At 36.9% G+C, this 23,296-nt stretch overlaps 1 protein-coding gene across 1 annotated transcript in view; it reads left to right on the forward strand.

Moving 5' to 3' along the window:
• LOC129938426 (ATP-dependent Clp protease ATP-binding subunit clpX-like, mitochondrial) overlaps window positions 1-19,146 on the forward strand; it is a 30,429-nt gene extending 11,283 nt beyond the window's left edge. Inside the window, exons 5-6 of the mRNA XM_056045980.1 lie at window positions 11,109-11,330; window positions 18,858-19,146. Coding sequence (XP_055901955.1) covers window positions 11,109-11,330; window positions 18,858-19,049 — 414 coding nt within the window. The 3' untranslated portion in view covers window positions 19,050-19,146. The remainder of the gene's footprint in view (window positions 1-11,108; window positions 11,331-18,857) is intronic.
• The last annotated feature ends 4,150 nt before the right edge of the window (window positions 19,147-23,296 follow it).

Here is a 23,296-nt window from a genome sequence, read left to right on the forward strand (position 1 = left end):
CTCTTCTTCATAACCAAGACATTTTAAGGAAGGCCTACAAAAATTACATTCTTCCTTACCTACTTTTAAACCTGCCTCTCTTAACATTTAAAAAATGTCTTTTAAAACTTCTATGTGTTTTTGGCAAGAATCGGTGACAATGATCACGTCATTAAAATATACAAAGACGAATGGCTCTGGATGTGTCAATTTGGCGGGGGACTGTGAAAGCTGAATGGCATCATGTACATTTGAAACAGACCACACTCGGACAAGGGCTCTAGTATTAAACACTACAATTTATACTTCAACGCCCCCACTCCGTTCTGTCAGGTTCACTGCATTATCGACACTGTTGACTCGTTGTGTATTTTCAGTCATTTGACAACTGCCACTCCCCCTGTAATCTGTCATAATTTTGCTGTACATACGCAGTTCACCTTCTTCGTTATACAAGACAAATTTTTTAAACAGAACATATTCGCTTTTGCGATTGAGTGACGTGCATATTTCTATTGTTATCAATGTTGTTGTGCATAGCTGTAGCTGTGTCCTTTGTAACCGTATGGGCTGTGTTTAAACAATTAAACAAATTAATTGCATATAAAAAAAGAAATACAAAATAAAAGAAAACAAACCAAACAAAAAAACACCAGCAAATAGGAAAAGACCGACGACGACGACTCAACTGCTACTGCAGCTGTTTATATTGTGACATATAACAGCAGTATTACTTCGCTCTCCCTCTACAGGGGTAAGCTAAATAATATCAGATTCTCCTTTTGGTCAGGAAGATAGGAGTTATGGCTGACAACCAAATCACAAATTAAGTGATTGTCAGCAGATATGACATAAATTGAGAATGGTCTGAGGAAATGTTGCGAAGGTGGAGGAACTCACCTCTGTTGCATGCAACAATTTGGATGCGATCGGTGTCATGACATTTATGAATCCGATTCGCATCCGAAGACGTTTGCAACAAATGTGTAAATCACGCCCACCCATGTTCACACTCACATAAAAAGATTAATTGCGTTTTTATAACATTAATGCGTAATCTAGAGGGTGTGAGACGAGAGGCAGACCAGACAAAGGGTGGAAAATTCTGGTTGGGTGGTATTAGTGAGATATGTAGAGTTAAGGCTTTTGAGATAAAGCCGTCGGTAAGTACCTTCTTTTCAAAATTATCCACCTTGGACTGAGGAAGTACGGAAGAAATTTAAGAAGGCATAGCCGACCGACTGTTCAAGGAATCTAGTTCGAAATCATAAAACGTGAGTAGGTTTTAATTAAGACAGAAGATGTGATAGTTTAGTTTTTTTTTTAAGAAAAATCCATCAGCGCAGGGTTCGCCCGTTCAATAAAGCTTACATATATGTACCTTTACCGAAAGATCGTCCAAGATCAAATCACATACATATTTTAATATTTTAATTCGATCCTTAGGTAAGCTTACTTTAAGATAATTTCACTGGAAAATGAATAATAAAAAGCCTTTTTTTGCATTTAGGCCTTTAAAAAATTCTTTTTGACGGTCTCAATTTTTTAAAAAGGGAACGTGAACAAAAAACAAACTGAGCGAGGTAATCCCGAAATTCCTAAATCGTCCCACCAACCGCAACGGAAAACCAAGCCAATCGAACATTTATATATGTATATACAACTAAAAGAGTAGTACACGTAGCGTGATGGTTAGTGCGTTGGACTATTGTTATTTTACGTCCTGCGAGTGAAGAAGTGTACATTTTTTTTTTTTATTAATTTTCAATTTAAATATTCCAAGTGTTTGATTATAAGTAAAGTTGGCATTGTGCCACGGTAATAAATAAAAAATCGGTAGCCTAGTGGAAGTGGCGTCTGATCACAGTCGTTATTTGACTTTCAAAGAGAGAACAAGCATAAGTGATTGGTAGTGTTAATTTATTTTTTAAACAATAAATAGGAAAAGTGAATTTGTTGGGGTTTGCATTTAAGACGGCAGTAAGCCACAGGTTAAAATAAGAAATCGGTAGCCTAGTGGAGGTGGCGTCCGAAGACAAATCCAGGGGCCGTGTGTTCGAGTCCCGTGCGGAGTGCTAGCGGTACGGCAAGCAACCGCAACAACATAAGGTCAGGCATCTGACCAGTGGATAACAACAACAACCAACAAATAAAGGAAGATGAAAAAGCATAGCCCACACAAAATGGAGAGGGCCAACTCCGTTAAGCGGTGGGGTATGCGGAAAGAAATGGAGAGTGGTAGAGGAGGAATTACTACCGAGAGTGAGTTCTCAGACTACTCCGAGTCTGAAAAAACAGTATGTGTCCAAAGGTGTAGAGGGGTTCTTTAGGTCTCTGAATATGGATTTAATCTTATTGGAGCCAGAGCCAGTCCCGCCGACAACGAAGGCTTTGGAGGTAGAGGTGGACCTCCAAGATGAGACAACACTTGTAAAGACCCTGCAAGCCAAACAAGGAACCATCAGCCAATTCGAGGAAAACCTCAGAAAGCTCAAGAAGGAAATGGAGCCCCTCCTCAGTCAGCTAAAGCTTAAACAAGAGGCGCGCCGACAACAATAGGCAGCTCAACGGCAACAAAAACAACAGCAGCAAAAACAACTGTAGCAAAAACAACAACCACAGCAGCAAAAATAACCACAACCCAAACCCGATTACAAAAACACAGGATTGGAGCCCAAATGTTGAGGGCCCATCGACCTCAACTAAAGCAATGCATCAGCAACAACAGCAGCAGCAACAACAGCAGCAGAAGCAGCAGCAACACCAGAAACAACCACAGCCTAAGAAGGAGAAGTTGCCACCAATTAGGACCTACCGGGTTGACCTGCAGAACCTGAAACATGTATGTAAGTCGGCCACTAAGCGCAATTTTGTGATAAATATTTTGTACGAAAAAGAAAAGCGGTATTCGTTGCAGTGCTTCTCACTGGCCGAATACAATTTACTTAAAGGAGTGCTAAAACAGGCCACCGCTGAGTTCTTCAGCTACACGCCTAAAAGGGTAAAATTCAAGACAATCTGAAGGGCATAAGTTCCTGCACGGAACTGGAGGAGCTCTTAGCTGAGCTCCGTGAAAAAGCCATCGATAACCTCGATTTTATCGAGGTCAAGCCTTTCACTAATGTGAAGTCTAGTCGAGAGGGTTATAGCATGCCAATGTTCCTGGTAACATTATCGCCCCAAAGCAGTTTTGATTGTGTGAAGAAAATAGAATCCCTCGGCTATCAAGCAGTACACACATTCTACAATGTACGAAGTGCCAGAAGTTTGGCCATACCAAAGCCAACTTCAATATGCAGTTTCGCTGTGTCAGGTGCTCAGAAACCAACAACGAAGGAGAATGCGAGCTGGGTAATGCGTGGGTTGAGGATTTGACCCAGCTCAAGTATGTCCTTTGTGGAAACCAAGGGCACCCGCCAAGCCTAGGGGTTGCCCTATAGTCCATGATATTAAACCAAAACAGGCCATTCAAAAAGCCGAAAGAAGTCGAACAGTTCGAGAGGCTCCAACACAAAAATTCGTGGATCCCAAATTCTCTTACGCCGAAATGATGTCAGGGAATGGAAACACGAGACAGGCTCCACCAACGGTTGCCCCCAAGGCCCCTGTGCCTAAGGCACCAGAGGTGCAGCCTGACATTGTAGCCTTGTTGTTAAGCATTCAAGGTCAACTAACAGGACGGCAAAGTCAGATAAAGTAGCAAGGCAAAAGGGTAGATTATCTCTACTGTTTGTTGCCTGGCCTGGCGCAATTAAGACCATAATGGGCGCGCTGCTGGAGACGCGCCTAAAAGTCCTAGATGTGAATGAAAATTCATTGATTAGGATTGAGCGACATGTTCCAATTGTTGAAAGATTACAGGCCCGATGCACTCAAGGGGGCTCTCTTTATACGAAAAGGCATTCATTATAAAGTCATATACTACAATGAATTGCGAAAGTTCAAGACGCTAATGGGTCAGTCAGAGGTTTGCTTTGTATGAATCTATTTCACTAAAGGGAAGCGGATGTATATGATTACGTCTTATGCGGCTGGAACTCCGCAGGTTACTTACTTTGCTTTAGAACTCGAGATTCTTTTTAGGAAACTTAAACTGAGCTTGGAAGAAAACTATTTCATCTTAGCCGGTTATTTGAACGGAAAACTGGTATAAATTCCTTAGATCGGAATTGAGGACCGTTGTCACAGACGGTAACCTTTGGTATACCAAAAAGTAGAAAGACATTATCTTCGAGTTCCCTACAGATTGCTTTTGCAGTAGCCGCTCTCAACGCAAACAGTAGTGGAAATGTTATTAATTAATCCACCACCTTCAAAATGTATGTAAACTCCCTACTAGATTTAGAAAGCGGCCCTAGCAAATCTATACAAATCCTCTCCCACGGTGATTTGATTCTTTCATTAACCGGTTCTATCTGTTGGCAAACTTGACAACTTCTAACTAACTTGATGATATCAGCCCTCATTTTTTGCCAGTAAAACTTTGTCGCTATCCTTGCAAAAATTTTCCTAACTCCCATCTGACCCGCTAATGGGTTATCATGATTTTCTTGTAAAATCCCTAACCTATCCTTTTTACCTATATCTCTCTCCCATTCCTGATTATATTGATGAACTATTATATAATTAGCCTTCACGACTTTGCACAATTGTCCTTGTGCAACTCTCCAGACCGGAAACCTTAGTGGATTGGCACTCACTTTCGCAATCATTTTTATTACCCAAGGGTCTGAAACCTCTTCTGAGATACCATCCAACTGTGGCACTCCTCGAGACAGAATATTTGGACCCACATGCTTTTTCTCCTTGCGATGAACGATTTGGAAGTCGAACTGTTGTAACCTAATGGCCCAACGAGCCAACCAACCCTGTGGATATTTCAAATTACTTAACCATACCAAGGAATAATGATGGGTTACGACAGTATATCGAACACCTTCGAGATACGGTGGCAACTTCTCAATAGACCAAAGCACAGCCAAGCATTCTTTCTCTGTTGTACTATAATTTCTTTCGTTTCTATTTAAAGACCTGAAAAGGTAAGAGACAACCTTTTCTCCCTCATCAAAGGTCTGTGAAAGAACTGCACCGATACCGAAATCTGACGCGTCTGTTCGAACGACAAAAGATAGTTTAAAATCTGGGCAAGTGAGTATAGGTGCTGTCACCTAACACTCTTTGGCCTTCCTGAAGCTATCCTCGCATTCTTGAGAAATTTGGTACAAAACGACGGTAGCATAAAACTGTCCCTATAAAACTCCTAACCTCTTTAGCATTCCTCGGTGATGGAATCCTAATAATACTGTCTACTTTTTTAGGATCGACATGCAACCCATTACGATTTACCATATATCCTAAAAATTTAAGCGAAGGTAAGCAAAAGTTGCATTTTTCCTTTCTTACCTTCAATCCGGCATCGCTCAACCTTTTAATCACTCCACTGTGAACTTCGAGATGTTTATCAAAAGTTTCGGCAATGATAATGATGTCGTCTAAACAGACGAAAACGAATGGCTCAAGGCTTTCACTCCTCCTCCATAGGTATCTGCCAGTACGCTAAATTGATATCTAGCGAAGACAAGAGCCTAGCACCATGAAGCCTATCTAAAATTGAGCTAATATACGGTAAGGATACGCATCCCTGTCCCGTTTCTTATTCAGCCTACAATCCACGCAGAATCTAATAGAGCCATCTTTCTTTTTACTAAAAGTATTGGAGATGACTAAGCACTTGTCGATCTCTCAATAACTCCTGCCTTTAACATTTCATTAAGTTCCCTATCTGTATGAACCTGCATGAGACCGGATAGTACCGTTGTTTTATCTCCTCTGCCGACGTCATAATTTTGTGCTCAACTAGTGCTATGTTACCTAAGCCCTCGGGCATTTTCCTAAATGAATCCTCTACTTATGTTTCTTAAACTTTTATTTCCCTATCATTTAACTCTGATCGTTCTATTATAGAACATATCGAAACAGCAATGCTATGTTCGGAAAAATTACACTCTCGTGACTTGAGATCCGAGGCAATGCCCATCAGCGCCCTAAAATCTGCGCACAAAATCAGGGTGTGCCGCAAAGTTGGTTTCATTAAGCAATCAATAAGGGTTGCCCTATCCTCAACTAATATCGGAAGAGAGAGTGTCCCTAACACTTCGACACCTGACCCGTCTGCCAAGCACACGCAGTCAACCCTAAATCACCAAGTATTTTTCAAGAGTTTCTACCTGTTATGGTCCTGGAAGCTCCTGAATCTAGTAGTCCTAAGAATTCAGAACCATAAATACTAATTTTATAAAATAGTCTCCTATCATTCCCGTTTAAATGAATCCAGTTGATAAGTTTTCAGCAGGCAAAATCCCTAACGCCTCTGAACTCCTCGCCCTGCTGCCGCAGGAGTTCGCTGCCCATTTCCCGAGCATTTCTTACATTCTATTCTTTTCACCCCTAAATTGAAAATTTAAAAGAAACGTCAGTCGGTATGTCACTTAAGGGAAAGAATTCACCACAGGTAGAAACACAACGTATTGCCAGCACGGTAGCTCAATTTAAGGAGGGGTTTCGATTTGGTGAATGTTTTATTAATCGAGGTGATCAATAAAATTTATATCAAAATGATATCGAAATACGAAGGGGTAAAATTTACCAAGTCGTATTGATTACCATGGGCGCAAGAAAAGTTTTTAATGGAAGTTTACCAAAACCAAGAGCTGAAAAATTAGCCTTCAACCAAAGTTATGAAATAAAAGAGTGTTTTTATTTTTAAAAAATGGGAAAGTAAAATTATCTTTTATTGCGTGGAAAACCTGAATCCGGGATTAAAAACCAGGATTTTTATGACAACAAAATTACAAATAGAGTTTTTGAGATTGACAGAAGGTGAAATCTCGATGAAACGGTATGAAAAATTAAAAGTACGAAAATTATTAATTTATTAAACAAAATTGGTAAAACACAACAAAGAAAAATTACTCCAAGGAATTTTTTGACAAAAAAAATCAAAAGGTTAAACACTTCCCGTAGTACCAAGAAACAGACTTTTGACGCGAAGGCCAAAAGGACGAATTAGAAACAAATGAGGGACACTAAAAAAAGCAATATTCTTAGAAAAAAAAAGAAAACACTATACTTAGCTTTTGCGACTTCCCCAACAGCTATCGTAGTCCTTCCTCAACATTTTTTCTCCACAGCAGAAAAAAATCTTCAACTCAATAAAAAAAAACTTAGGGAAAAACTTCCTTCACACAATTTTCGGTTCGTCTTAAGGCTTTGGGCGCAATCCAAAATGTGCCATCATTATGCCGAGCTTGACCCTTCCGGCTACTTGCGCTCAGCAATCCTCTCTTATCTTATGAGTGGTGATCGATCTGTCTCGGTCCCGCTACTTCGTCCATCCATAAGATTTTGGTGTGCGGCCGAGAAGCCAGGTATCTTTCATCGCACGCGATCTCTTTAAAGAGGTGATGCAATCACCCAGTAGCTCAGGGAATGAGTTCAGCTCTCACCTTGGAACCCATTTCAGCCAAGACTTTCTGGAAAATCGTGTTGAATTCCTCGCATTACCGAGTACCTACACGCGCTCAATTTCGGTTGAGGAAAAACTACTTGTGTCGTGTTGAAGGAAGTCGGTAGCCAAGCCTATAATTAAAAAGAAAGTTATTAAAACATTCTTGGAGTGATTTTTCTATCGTTAATACTTTATGATGGGCCCTCGCCCATACTAAGTTAAAGTTGGTGTGACTTTTCTACACACATTGTTTGGCATGGGTATCGTCTTCATGCCTTGACGATGTTGTTCAACCAATATGTGGGCCAACCTTCGCACAGTTCGTTAGTGTGGAATCCTTTCGCACACTTTGGTAAGACCTGCTAATTTGCTTTCCCAAAATGCCACAAGAGTAGGTCTCTGGCTGATGCTCCAGGTTTCAAATAAACTCTTTCAGAATTTTGAGGCCGCAGTAAGAATTGTTAGCAAAAAGGGAGGTGAAACTTGTTGTGGTAAAATTTACCACAACAAGTTTGAATTTTTGGTACTGTTAGACCTTTTAAAAGAATTGAAACAACTCATTTTCACAAGATGTATGGAGCTAAGTTACAGTATCAGCCATACTTTATCAAGCCAGAGTTGCCAATCATTGAACAGTATATATGCAGTTAATAAATATGCATACAGTATTGAGCAAAACGTTTGCAACTAGAACCTCCAACATTTTTGTTATGGCAAAATTATTTCTTTAGTTTTCTAAACTGTATTGATAATTCTTTAAAATTGTTGGAAAAAACATTAATTCTCTTTACTTAAACAAAAAATAGATAACTAAATGCTTCAGTAGTTGGTCCAAGTGCTGTGCAAAACATTTGCAACTTAGATGTCACAACTAAATTTCAAACCGCATTATATTTTATAACGGGTGGACATCTTCTGGGCATTGAAGCTGGAATGTCAATCCATTCCCTCAGCGAATCGGTTACTTTTATGCTCCCAATTCTTCTTTTCACTATATATATAAATATATATACATATATATATATATATATGTATGTATAATATATAAATATATATATATGTATATATTTATGAATATACAACTATTCCTATTTAAAAGCAAACACAAATTACTTATAGGTATCTCTGTTTGACAAATCAATTTTTAACTCCTCAATTTTGTGTGTGTCTTCCTCAAATACTCCGGTCTTTTCCTTCCTTGTTCATTCCAGTCATTGACACACATTCACTCGTTTCGAGATCGTCCGTCATGGGATTACGGCTTCCTGTAAGCTTGGCGCTAACCAAGAACCCAATTGTTGTTGATTTTCTACGAAAATTCAAGCACGGTTTTGACAAATTGTTAAATGTGTTTCAAAAACTCGCCGAAACGTAATGACGAAGTCAGACCCCTCCCAAACAAATTACCTTTCGAAAGAAATTGAAAATGAGATCAAATTGAGAAGGATTCGTAACTATGCTTTTTCCTACTACTCTATCAGAGAAGATGAAGGGGCAAAGCAAAGGCTGAAGGTAAGTTTTTGCTGCGGTTGTTTGCGCCAGGTCCACAGTGATTGTAAGAAATAAATGTAGCTCAAATGGCATTTTATCAATTATGTTATTTACATATCCCTCAATCAATCATCTTTATAAGAACTTCCATCTTGGATGGAGTCTCAAAAGTTTATGAATGTATGCATGTATAAATAAGTTCTTTCATCATAAAATAAGTCATACAGCAATATAAGCTATTAAATTACTAAATTGATTCCGATATAAAATAAAAAAGAATGATAGTGCTTTATTACTTAACAGTGTCCAGGGAATAATCGTTACACCTTCAAATTGCGGGAAATCAACTGTTATGCTAATGATTCTTCTTGATCATAATGGGTTAATATTTGAAAATATTTATATATGTATATTTGGAATCATTACATCAACCGAAATATTTATACTTAAACAAGGCTATTGCATCAGTTGAAGGAATGACATACAGTGAATTCTTAGAAAATTGTGAGATATTGGAAACGTTCAGACGACATAAGGGACTTGAAAGTAAGGAAAGATTCTAGTATCTGATTGGCCAGCTTCCAAAAAATAGCTTTCCAATCAAGGCAGTGTGTTTTGTAGACAATTATGTTTTTGATAAACTAACATTGAAAAAATTAGTGCATTGTCTGTCTACTTGTATGTGTATAAAATATGTTTCAAAAATCTTTCCTTATTATAAAAAAAATCAGCATGGCCCAGGCAAACCCTTTTCAAACTTTTATGATTATAAAAAGGCCTTTCTCTAATTTCAAAAAAAAAAAAAACTGTAGCTTCCCTACGTTTCTGCCAATATTACTCGCTCACAGGAATGATTAAGAGTTGCAAGTCACTAGGCCGTTGTTCTCAACGGACTGTTGAGTCGCTTAATTTATTTATTTTATAAATTAAAATTAAAATTTCTCAACAAAAAATTAAAAAGGATTGCAAACCTTTGGTAACAACAACTAAGTAAATAAAAGATTTAAGTAAATATTTTTCACGAATTATTTTATATAATAAGCCCTGAGAAACCTTGCAAAGCAGTATAGAAACTCTGAATCTTTCACCAATATTTAACATAGATCCAAAATAAAATTGATTTTTAAAAATGGATCTTTAAGAAACAAGTAAGCTACTTCCAAAATAGAGAAATACCACAAAAAAATGACTTACCTTTTTCAAATCCCGACCTAGAATCTTTCCTTTCTGAACATATTACATTTATTTCTTTTTAAATTTGGGTTTCCTTTTCTTAAAATACTTCTCGTATTTCTTCCTTTTTTCTCCTACTTTACAATTGTATCTGTTTACAACCGTCTGATAGCTGAAAATGAGGTAAAGTCCAGATCCTAAGGTCTAGCTCTTCTTTATTTTCTGCCATTTTTTAGTCAATCTGGAATGGCTAGCGTCTATTACATCATCAACAACCAATAGGAGATCGGTATGTTGAGGGCAACTTGGACCGCTTGCATGCTCGCTTTCTTTCATCCTGGAATTGGCATCCCAATTCTTACCCCTACCTCGAACAAAAAAAAAAAACAAGAAACCAAAAAAAAAGAAATGTGTCTTTAAATGTCTTCAGAAGAAGAGGATATAATGAATCTGGAGTTTTAGATTTGTCAATCACGGTTAATATGATGACTCTATTTGCAAATAAAAATAAAATAAAAATAAAATTTCCGCTTTGCGAACAGGTTATTAACAATGAGGTTTCTGAAACTCTATGACCTTTATCAAAGCTATTTTTCGGCTGAGTAATGTGGCCCTATTCCAATGTCTACAATTGTTTTAGAGAATGTATTTTACATCCGCTCATAAGCACTTATCGGTTCATAAATGAAACTTAAGATGTAAATATTGTTTTCAATTCAATGAAAACAAAGATAACTTAGAGCGAAACTTAATCTGTGATATTTGAATTTCAAAGCTGTAACGAGTATCGCTCATAAAACCTAGTTCTCAATTTAAAAAAAAAAAAACGAGAAAAGTAACTCCCATATGCTCTCTAACAACCATTTGTTCATAACCTGTTACTTTCAACAATTAACCTTGTTGTTTATACTTTAAATATGTTAAACATTCTTTTAAATAATTTTTCTTTCTATTCCAGGAATTTGTTGGTCGTTTTCCAGTTATAGTTCCATTTCACAGCCTTGATGAAAATTTACTTATCCGTATACTGACCGAACCCAAAAATGCCCTTGTACCACAGTATAAGGCCTTACTCCAATTGGATGATATTAAGCTTACATTTACGCTTAATGCTATAAAATATATTGCCGCTTTAGCATTAGAAAAGCAAACTGGAGCTCGTGGACTTCGCTCAATAATGGTAATTCTTTTATAATGAAAGCTTGTTCAATATTTATTTATTTATGTATGATTTACACCAGCAAAATGTGTTCACATACAGATATGGGCACTGAAATAGAAACACCAAACAGAGTTTTAAAAATTCAATTTTTTATTGACTTAAAAAGGATTTTTTTTTTCAAGTTTGGTCTTCATTTTCTTATTTTTTTTCTTTCAAACTAAAATTACCCATTATTTGTAGTAAAATTATAACATAAAATATTTTAAATTCATAATTGTGTAAAAAGGAGCAAATTTCGTGTACATGAAAATAGATACAAAGATTTAAAAAAAATAAATTAAATGTAAAGCTATTATGGACTTAAAAGTTATTTTAATATCTGGTAGCCTGGCCCTTAGGTTTAATTACAGTGTGACACCTGTTGAACATTAAGTCAAATAATCGGCTGCATCTGTCAATTGAAATATTGTACCACTCCTGTTGAACCATCCTCCACAGTTCGGCTTTATTTTTTGTTAAATGTTTCCAAACCGCACATTTTAAATCTCCCACAAAATGTTCTATGGGATTTAAGTCAAGATGACCACTCCAAAACACAGATTTTTTGGTCCTTAAAATAATTTTGAGCACATTTGGATGTGTGCTTAGGGTCGTCGTCCTTTTGTAGAACACATATGAGAGGCAGGTTCTCGTCCGCATAAGGCAACATCGTATCCTTTATGATATCCACCTTCATATTTTGATGCATTTTTTCCATCAATCAAATGTATTGCTTCAACGCCATACCTAGAAAATCAACCCCAAAGTATGATACCACCGCCACCATTTTTGACCGTTTTCTGAATGTATTTAGGATTTAGTTTTTTTAAATTAGCTTTCTAACGAACAAATTTATATTTATTTCTTCCATCAACAAAACATTGTGCTTCCTTGTAGACCACTCCAATCAAAATTATCGAAGGCGAATTAAAACCGAGTTGTTATATTTTGTTTTCCTTATAAAGGCCACCAACAAGTCTTCTACGAACAGTTCTGGAAGTTATTAAAAGCTGTAGTTTGTTTTTTATTTCCCTTAAAGACTTGAAACGATCTTTTTTTGAAACGCAAATTATCTTTCTGTCTTCTCTTGGGGTTGTTTTGCTTTTTTTGGCTCTCAGCGGTCAAATTGCTTTTGCAATCAACTTGAGAGATATGCTCATTCTAGGGAACAATGCTTACTGCGACCCATATTTTCCCCTAGAGTTAATTGTAATATTATTAAAATAATTTGAATTTACTTCCTTAAGTGAAGTTATTGTTTTATAAAAATAAAAAAAAAATATTAAAAACTAAAATTTTTGAAACTTGATATTTTTGATACGAGAATTTTTGATAGTAGTTAAAGAAAACAATAAGCAAAAAAAATGAAACACATGTTATTTTGCATAAGAAAGTCTTACTTTTTTTGATAACGGTTAAAACTACTTCTCATGCATGTTGTTGTTTTAATTTTTGTTCACTCTTAGCAACTGTCTCTGTTTCTATTTTAATGTACATGTCTGTATAAACGGTGTCTCTCTATCCACGCCACAGAAGTCAACCATTTTTTCTATGAACTTCAAACTTGAATATCTCAAAATCCCCAGCTACAATTTTCCTAAAACTACAGTATTAATGCTCTCGAAATTACTTTTCTTGGTACTACTCTTATTCCTGTGCGCTCTTATCTCAAACCCAATACAATTTTGCATCGCCTTCTTTTGAATTCAGTGTTTTGATAATAACCACACACTAAAGGTGACTTTTGATATACAGATATGTTCTTAATATGTGGTTAATATAAATGCTAGGGATTAAGCATTAAAAACACGTAGCAAGAAGCATCCCTTACCTTTTTCCTAACAATAAATCGATCCAGGATGTTTCCATGTGCAACTAAGAGATCACAAGCTTCCACGTGTTTTTCTCGAAACCTATCGTCTAACAACTCTTAATCTCTCTTTATTCAGACGACATAAACAGTGCCCTAGCAATGTTTGAGAGAGATTTTAATGCCAAGTGAGGAAATGAAGACATATTTGGTGAAATAATCAGGAAAACTGCCTGCGGGAAAAAACTTCCCATAACGGATTCAGGCTTTCCGATTTTGCTGCGGGGCGAAACGTCATGGTATCCAGAACGCGTTTTCTACACCTCAACATCCACAAAGGAACTTGGAGTTCTCCACATCAATCTACCATCCAGAATGACCATATTATGACCGACGTAGCAACTAATAATACTAATAATATTAATAGTACTAATAATAGTACTATGAAAGTACTAATGATAGTATTAATCATTAGTATCATCGATGTTAACAAGTGAACATTTCCACCTGCGAAAATGGAGATCAAATAATGCAGAAGTTTTGGCCCACATCATTGGCACATCTAAGGCTTTTCCACTCGACTTACATCTGGAAGAAACTACCGTGCTTGGCTTGCATTGGATCCATCGAAAGACAAGCTCCTTTATCGCGTTAATTTTAGTGAAAATACACACATAACAAAGAGACAGGCACTTATTGACGCAGCAAAGTTGTACGACCCAACTGGTATGTTAGTACCAGTTTTACTTTTAGCTAAACTGTGTATACAGCGTATGTCCCATGCAAGATTGGAATAGGACAAAGCTTGCGTTCCTTTATCAGCTAGGGATGCTAGTACAAAGGCATACGCAGCTGTTACTCTTTTGTGCACTAAAACAAGCGATGGACAGTGTAACAACCAGTTGATTTTTTTCGAAAACACGAGTGACGCCCATTCATTCAATAACCATACCTATGTTCGAACTTTGCGCGGCTCAATTATTAACGACATTGATTAAAGAAATTCAAAGCACATTACAATAAGAAGCAGTTGCTGCCTGCACCATGATGTCTGATTCAAACATTTTACTGCATTGGCGAAACAAAAACGCAACTCAGTAGAAATAGTTTGTGCCAAATCGCGTTCACTTTAGAACAGACAACTGGTCTCACATCTGGTCTAAATCCGGGAGTTTGTGCGAGTCGAGGTATACATGCATCAGCATAAATCAGTCATCCATAATGGTGGCATGGGCCATGTTCGACAGAATTAAAAGGCGAGGATAGTACATGCTAGACTGCAAGCTTTGCAAACACACAACAGAGTGATCATCATCGATCTATACCACCGCATACATATGGCGATTCAGGAAACGCTTTTAGAAATGTTGTCCTCATTTACATGTAGCAGCAGTTAAAATTGATACTGCATTGAATTTGAAACATACAATCCGAACAAATCAAGTTCTTTGAAATGAATATTTAAAAATTCAAGAGGTCAGAATGTATTTCCCCATCAAGCAAAACCATACCATTGACACCATTCTTTGACTCAGCAACAGGTGGCATTTTGAGAGTTTCTGGACCTAAATATGCATCAATTGGAGACGGACAAAGCTATCCTATCATTTCACCAAAAGGGAGCACTTTGACTAGACTCATCATACGAAAAACTCACTACGGCACATATTGAGAACTCTTCGAGAAAATTATTCGTCGATGAAAAGATTACTCTTGACTTCTTCATCTGTTGTGATAATCTTTGGGATATCATCTGGCCAGTCTTTTTCAGGATATTTTAAAACGATGGGCCTATGTACCACCGACTGGAAGATTCGAATGTTAGAGTTTTTTGCCAATTAGTACATGCATCTGGAAAGTTCACTTTAGTTGGTATGTAATTCCAATCATTGATGTTCGTATTTTTAACGAACGAAAGGCAACAAATTGGCGATAGCGACGACAACATAAGACGGTGCGTGAATCTGTCTAGAAGTACGAGCGTGATATTTTGATAGAATGGTTTTCTTTTATGAACGCGAAAAACGACATCCAAGTCTCGCCGCTTCTAGTTCGAGTCGAGGAATTGAAACCAACTTCAGTGGTGCCACTTGTGACTTTGCTCCTACCAATCTGCATTTGACTTCGCCTCCTACGCTCATCTTGATGTAAGCATACGCTTTGTAACTTTCATCGAAAAATACATGCAATTGAGTTTCACTATCATCGTCAAATATTAGTTTGTCAAAGTAGCATCTAGGAATGTAATTCAATTCAATTTGTTTCAGAAGCTTGGCCCATCGTAGCCAACGCGTGAAGTATTCATCGCCTATGGGTTCATCCCATTCAACTGGTGTTTTCCAAATGTATTGCAGCAGAATCTTTAAGTATATCGTGTAATTTTCTATCAATCTTAATGGGTCGAAGATTGACATTAGTACACGGATCACTTCCCTCTTTGTCGGCTCTGCGGTTCGTCTGCAGCATGGCATTGTTGATTGGGTTTAATATGAACTTGAAAGAGTCTGCACCACCACAAACCTAGTACCTATGTTGAGATTTCGTTGGCTCGTCGTTGAACTTTCGCCTAGTTGCGTTAAGACTTTGGATGAGTTGACAGTAGAGGACTTCCATCAATGAAGTCAGCTGGTCATTTCCTTTAAGTAGAACCGAGTTCAACGAAAATCCGTTGACTTGGGCTGCCGCGTTTCAGACTAGCCTTATCCTGCCCGGTTTGTTAGGGTTCGTGACTGGGAAGATAGGAAAATGCTAAATGTGGGGATTATCTTCGTGTAGTTCTTCTAGGGTCAGCTTGCGAATGTATCCTTTAGAAAGGTAGTCGTTAATTTTGTCTTATAAATTCTCTTTCAATGATGGTTCACGTCTTAATTTCTTTTGTAGGCATTCAAATCGACGAATTGCCATCGGCCGACTATTCGGAAGTTGCGCGTGATCGTACTTCCAGAGCAACGATGTTTCGAAGTGGTTGTTCACACGATTGGTTTCTGACTCCAGGCTCGTTTGCCTTCATTTGACATTGCTGTTTGAGGTTGAACTGGAACTAAAGGCTCTCCAATGAAAAGAAATCTTTGAGCATGTCGCTGAGTTTAACGTTTGTGCTTTGTTCACATTCGCAATGGTGGAAGCTCTCATGACTGTGAATGTTGACCTTTGGTGGCAGTTTAGTGCTGACGAGTCTTCTAACCAGTGGGTCGTTGCTCCCACCATCCTAGAATTTCAGTGGTAATCCAAAGTTGGCATTGTCGAGGCCGATTAAGATCCTAGGTGTTGCCTGCTCATAAAGTTCGATCGGGATTCCTTTCAAATACAGATAACGTTTTACCAAGTTGTCCATGCAGATTGTCTGAACTGTTAGGTCAAGAGACTTTACTGTATGGCTGTTATTTAAACGATATTTCTTCGTGCTGTTCATCCCAGATACACTCAAGGATACGATCTTTGAGTCCTTTTCCATACGGTGCTTATTGCCAGTCCATTTGAGGCAAAGTGGATCTGCTTGTCTATAGATTCCTAATTCTTTCTCTAGTGCGTCATCCATCTATGAAAGCGAAGACCCTTCGTCAAGAAAGGCATACACTTTGACTTTGCCGTTTTGTCCATGGATAATGATTGGAAGGACGCGAATCAGAACTTTTTCACCGCGACTTTCTGCCTTGGTGTTTACATTAGGACTTGTGAATGTGACACGGTTTATAGTTCTGGAGAGCTTGGTTAGCCAGTCACCAAATGTGATGAAATTAACATCGCGTAGAGATTCCATATGTGATGCCCATTGTAGTTTTTGGGTGGGAGTTTCTCGACGAGGGCACGCAACACTGATGGGTTGTAAAAATGATCGAACATGGCACAGGCTTCCATTGTTGAACACATGTTATCGACAGCTAAGGCAAATAGAATGATAGACTTCAGTTTATTGGCTCTTGGGGCTGGCTCATTCTGCACTCTTATTATGAGTGCGTCTAAAACTACTTCGGGTCTGCCATATATCTCCTTGGTTTCGATTATTCGAAGATCTTTTTTTGGTTGTGTCAGTCAACTGCGGGCGGCTTCATATTTTCAACTTGATTGAAACCGGATGAGCGCGTTGTTTCTTTAAACATGGTGATAAAGATGGGCCATTCCTCAGAACGTCCTTTGAATATAGGTAGTTCATTTGGAAGCGATTGTCTGTCGGCAAGTTGATAGCCAGTTGGATGATTTGGTTCAAAATAGTGACTTCCTGAAGGATTGAGATGATTGTTTTCTCGTTCTATTAGATGTTGACGTTGAGATTCGTTGTTATGCCATTGTTCGTGAGAACGGCTGGCATTATAATCCCACTATTCTGGTTTGAGTTCGCAAACGTTGTTTGCAGAGGTTGTGTCTTCTGACATTTGATTACTTCGTGGTGAAATTCCATGCTCGGTTGAGTTCCAATACGCTCATGTTGTGGCAATTTCATTACCCCTTTTTCGATTTGTTTTTCATTTGCAGTCTTTGGTACTTTTTATAGCCAATCAGTAACACGTTCTTTTGCCGTTATCTGTGTTTCGGCAGCGTCAACTTCTGCCTTTGACTTGCTACTGAAATTTATTAAGAGTTCGAAACGTTTATATAGATATTCTTTATCTAACTTTGCTTGACGTTGATGTGCTTCTTTCTCTCTCTTGTCTGTCAGTTCTTTTTCTTCTTCCAGTCGTTGAAGTGTCAAATTATGGCGATGTCGTCTTGATCTTATAGATTTGCTGTCCTCATCATGATCGTTGGAACATTCTTGACATGTCCAGTCCTCCTTCTCGATCTCTGAAGTCACATTTACACATGTGGTGAAATGGTACCACTTATCGCATTGTACCATTTCCATGCAATCTTTTTGATCGCATAACATACAGGAATGCCCTTCAAAGTGATTTTCTTCTTTGCTCATTTTCAATATGGATTCTCGATTGTTCGGCGTTTAATTAAGATTTTAAGAAATTTAGAAATTTAAAGAAATTTTAAAAATCTAATCCGGAAATAAACAAAAATAATAGAACTCGCAATTATAATTTCAACTTATTTATTTATTTTTAAAAAACACAAAGACGAAGACTTTAAATTTTATGTTTATCTTCCGCTGGCGCTGATGTCGTCTCGTCGAAATATAATATCAAACAGAAAAGATCGTTGGACAAATTTTCGTATTTTCCCTCTTTCTCATCAAATCTTATGTCTCTTTTCATCATATCAAGTGGAGGTTTAAGGTTTCGCTGCGGCGCGCGTGGCGTTTTTGATGTTGTAGCAGTATTGCCAACAGTGTACAATATGCATTTTGATTTGTTCGTCCAATTTCATAATAAGCATAAATAACATTAAAGCGTTGCCATATTTTGTATCTTTTCATGGTCTGAAATTGATAAACGTAAAATGAAATGTATGTACATAGTATGTATACAAAAAAAATTGATTTAGGATTGTTTTACTTTCAATAGCGGCCTTTAAAATTGACTATTTTTTGTAATTTTATTTGTATGTGTACAGCAAAAAAATATTTTATTTAGATCAGTGATGCTATATTTGACTTATAAAAATGTTTTCTTGTTTAAGTACAATAATTTAAAATAACTAAATTAATAACCTTTGAATATTTGAGATAAAAGTTACAATATATTCCCAAATAATCTTTGATTTATTTTCGAATAATCTATTTTTCATTTCTTTATCTTGTGTTTTAATAGGAACAGTTACTACTTGATCCCATGTTTATCGTTCCATATTCGGATATTAAAGGTGTTCATATAACGGAAGATTACGTTAGAGGAAAATGTCATCCAGTGTACATCAGGGAACAAAAAAAAAGCGAAGAAAAAGATGATGAAAGTGTGAGACCGGTTGTACTTGAAGATGCTAAAGTCCGTATTACTCAGTAACAAGAAAACACAAGACAACTAAAATTATTGTTCTCTTTGTAAATTGTTGAAATTATATAATTTGTTATTTAATAAATTATAATTTTTGTGTAGACAATTTTATTGAAGTTTATTTTTAACTTAGCATGTGGCGTTCTTGTATTCGCTCCGATTTATCGAATTGAAAATTTTGACATTTCTAGAAGTTTTTAGGTCCCTAGAATCTAAAAAAAAGATGTTAAGAGAGATGTGTTTGTGTGAGCTTATAAGTCGGTAAACCCATACGTACGAGATACCTATTTTCGTAGGACATATCTCAAGAACCACTCGAAATATGGACTTCAAATAATTTTGTATTTATAGATAACTTGCCGACCCGCGCTCGCGTTGCTTCGCAAATTGTAACCACGAACATAACGATACACAATTGGTAATTCATGCTATTATAATAGAACTTTTTTAATTTTTAAATTGGAAGAATTATAATCTATTCACTTCCTCGAACCATACAAATAAAAAAGATCTAATTTTTCTTTCGGCATTTCATGTGCACGGCACTGTATTTAATTAAATGTCCATAGTAACTTAAAAAAAGAGCCCACACTGCTCAGTGGTGTGATGATAGAATTAGAGAAACAAAAGAATAATGTGGGTGCCTAGGTTCGTTGATGAACTATACAATACAGACAAAATTGAATATGTAGATGGGTAGGTAAGAGAAAAAACGTAACTATTAAATGGAACACATATTAAGAGAGAAAGAGCAAATGAAGAAAAGAAAATTAAAAATGTTGAAATGATAATGAAATGAAACAAAGCAGCGACCTAGTGATTGTGATGGAATCTAATTTCCTGGATAAAATAAATTCCAATTAATGAAAAACAAATTAAAGCCATAAACACTTTCATAACAATATAGAGAATAATAAAATATATTTCAAATAAATCGGTTGACTACTTCCTGAGATCGTGCGTAACAAACTTTAAAACATAAAATTAATAATATTTAAGTTTGACAAATAATTAATGAAAAACAAATTAAAGCCAAACACTTTCATAACAATATAGAGAATAATAAAATATATTTCAAATAAATCGGTTGACTACTTTCTGAGATCGTGCGTAACAAACTTTAAAATGGTTTTGCTTTTATATAATAGTATAAATAACACCGAAAGATGCAGGAAGGACTTTTAAATTAGGTGGTTGTTTTACCACAGTGAACATTTTTTTGGACCCCAAGTATCTCTCGAACTAATGAGACTAATAATAGTGACTTTATTATAATCATTGCCTTGTAAAAAAAATATTTGTCTCCTCAAAGAAAAATAATGTTACTTTCAGGAGTTCGAGCATGAAAAAATGGAACGCCACCAAGTCCAATGTGATCTGGCCTTTAAACTCAATGTTTAATATGTAGGTAAACATCACAATGTCATTCATGTTAAAAACTCAAAAGTTTTGTTCAGGTTTAATTGTTTTATAACGTTTAAGAAGAAATTTGTCGCTAATTTTCTCGGCGAAATATTTGATACTTTTGGAGCCGGATAGTCTATATAAATATACAGTACGCATATACAGTTGTGTTCATAAAAATAGCAGTGCTCTCCAAATAAAACAAAAAGGCCTTCAATGTCAACGTTATAATATATATCATTACTTCTAATAACAAACTAAATTATTTTGTTCAGTCTCAACCTGAACCACATTGATCAATTTATTTAATTTTATTTATGTTTTTATGAATTACTTTTATTTTCGCTCAAGGCAGCATCTAATCATAATTTACCCTATTGTTATTATTAAAAACATACATACTCACATAATACACATTGTAACATACATATAATCATTTACCACTCGTACGCACTAACTGCTCATCTTGTACATAGTTAAACGAATTTGGTCTGATGTTAAGCCTAACGGCTTGCATTTCTTCTATTCTCTTTTGTTTGTTATATTCTTATATTTCTTTACCATGTAAGTTAGTTTTAAGCACTTTAATAATAAATTATTCTTGTTTGACGCCTCATAAAGACAACACGGCCTTTTAATTCTTCTCAGCAACTACCTTACTAGGATTTTGAGTAAGGTAATTGCGACGTTGCGCCATAAGAGCTTTTTTTCTACTAAGAGATTTAACATTGGTGACTCCGACGTGATCCAGTGAATATTACATTGGATTACAAATTAATAATTACATTTCATCGCACAAGAAAAGCTGCTTCTAATCAAATCTTAATATTCACATTGGATGGTTCATAACAGGTAGGGTGATTAATTGTCGCATTAACTGCAATTTAATTTATTGGAAATTTAATCTACATACAAACTACGTCCTAATTCACACCGAGACTGCAATCAACATCATTTCTTCGCATCAAAGCTGCATAAACGTGGGAGATTAATAAAAACCAACATCACCTCAACGGTACTCCAGATAACTCAACATAACTATAATACGCTTGCAACAGCAACGGAACAAATTACCTCATAACGGAACGCAACAAATCACCTCATAACGGAACGAACACATCATCTCTCATTACGAAACACATTGGTAACACCAAAGAACTTCGTGAGTACCCATTTTTTTATTATCTAAAATTGAAGTGATTATCTTATCTGGCTGAAGTAAAGTTAGAGAAGCTTAGAGTAAAACGCCACGTAATCATCGGCCAGCTAGGTAGAACGAAAGAATTCTTAAAAAGCGCTTCTGCAGCACTTACTGCTGAACTCGAGACTAGATTAGAATCTCTCGAATCGACGAGAACTAATTTCGAAGCAATCCAACTAAAAATTGAAGAGCTTGACGAGAACGAAGCTACTCTTCCAGTCAGAGGTGATTTCGAAGAGACTTATTTTGAAATTCGTCCAGCACTACTAAATTTAATTAGCGATGCTAGGCATCCATCGGATTCAGAACCTACGAATCGTACGGTACTAGACACTACAATTGGAGGCACACCAATCCGCCTGCCAGAGATACCTCTACCTAAATTCTCGGGAGATTACGTCAATTGGACGTCGTTTTACCAAACTTTCGTTACTTTAATCCATAACAATCCGGCTTTGAACAACATCACTCGATTTCATTTCCTACGATCAGCGCTTAGTGAAAAGGCACTTAGCAGCATTCGCGCTTTGGAGGCTAACGAACCCAATTACGAGGTAGCTCTAAAAACACTTGTATCTCGATATAATAAGGAGCAAGTCATAGCTCATGAGCATCTTAGAAGAATCTTTAATCTTTCACAAGTTTCAAGAAACTTCGCAACGGAACTTCGTACGCTCTTGGATGAACTTAACGTTCACTTAAGTGCACTTACATCACTGGGTAGGCCTACAGTCTATTGGGATGATCCCATGATCTACCTCATGTGCACAAAATTAGACAGCCTATCGTTAGATAAATGGAATGACATTCGTTCCCAAGATAGATTTCCAACCCTTGATGAGTTCAAGAAGTTTTTGGAAAACTGAGCTTTCAATCTAGACGAAAAATCATGTCTCGCTCCTGCAGCCTACACTTCGAATCTGAAAAATATTAAACCTAAAAAGGATAATAAACAACCGACAACGTCTCTCATCGCAGTACACGATAAGCTCTGTAGTTATTGTTCAGGTACGAAACACAATATATATAGATGCCGAAAATTCCTACAACTTTCACCCGAACAACGCTACAATTCAGCAAATGGGTTAAAACTCTGTCTTAACTGCCTCAAAACTGGCCATCTAACTGATTCCTGCAGCTTAGACAAGTGTCGCACTTGCAAGCAGCCACACCATACATTGCTGCATGATCATTTAAAAGCATCATCCGCATCATCTGCATCATCTGCACAACCTGAAACTCCTTCAAAGGAACCTTGACTAGAATCTTCTCTTGATAAAATTTCTACAACTAAGCCCACACCTGTTTTGACCATTCCCATAATAAAAGATCAAACAAGCTCAAACTCCACTATCGGAACATCAGTATTGGTATCAGAATACCAGAAAACCAAAACTCGCTCTCAAATTATACTACCCACTGCGCTTGTCATGGCCCTCAACAAATACGGCCAACCTCTCTTATGCAGAGCCCTATTAGACTCAGGTTCGCAGCTACATTTCATAACTGAATCTTGCGCTTCACAGCTTGGTCTTGAGCGCTCACGGACTGATCTGCCCATCAGCGGTATTGGAAACTCCACCTCGACAATACGTCACAAAATCACTACGTCCATATACTCACAGTTCAGTAAATTTTCTAACCACAAATT

This window comes from Eupeodes corollae, chromosome 1 (genome assembly GCF_945859685.1).
Source record: "Eupeodes corollae chromosome 1, idEupCoro1.1, whole genome shotgun sequence".
In the NCBI taxonomy this organism is placed as follows: Eukaryota; Metazoa; Arthropoda; class Insecta; order Diptera; family Syrphidae; genus Eupeodes; species Eupeodes corollae.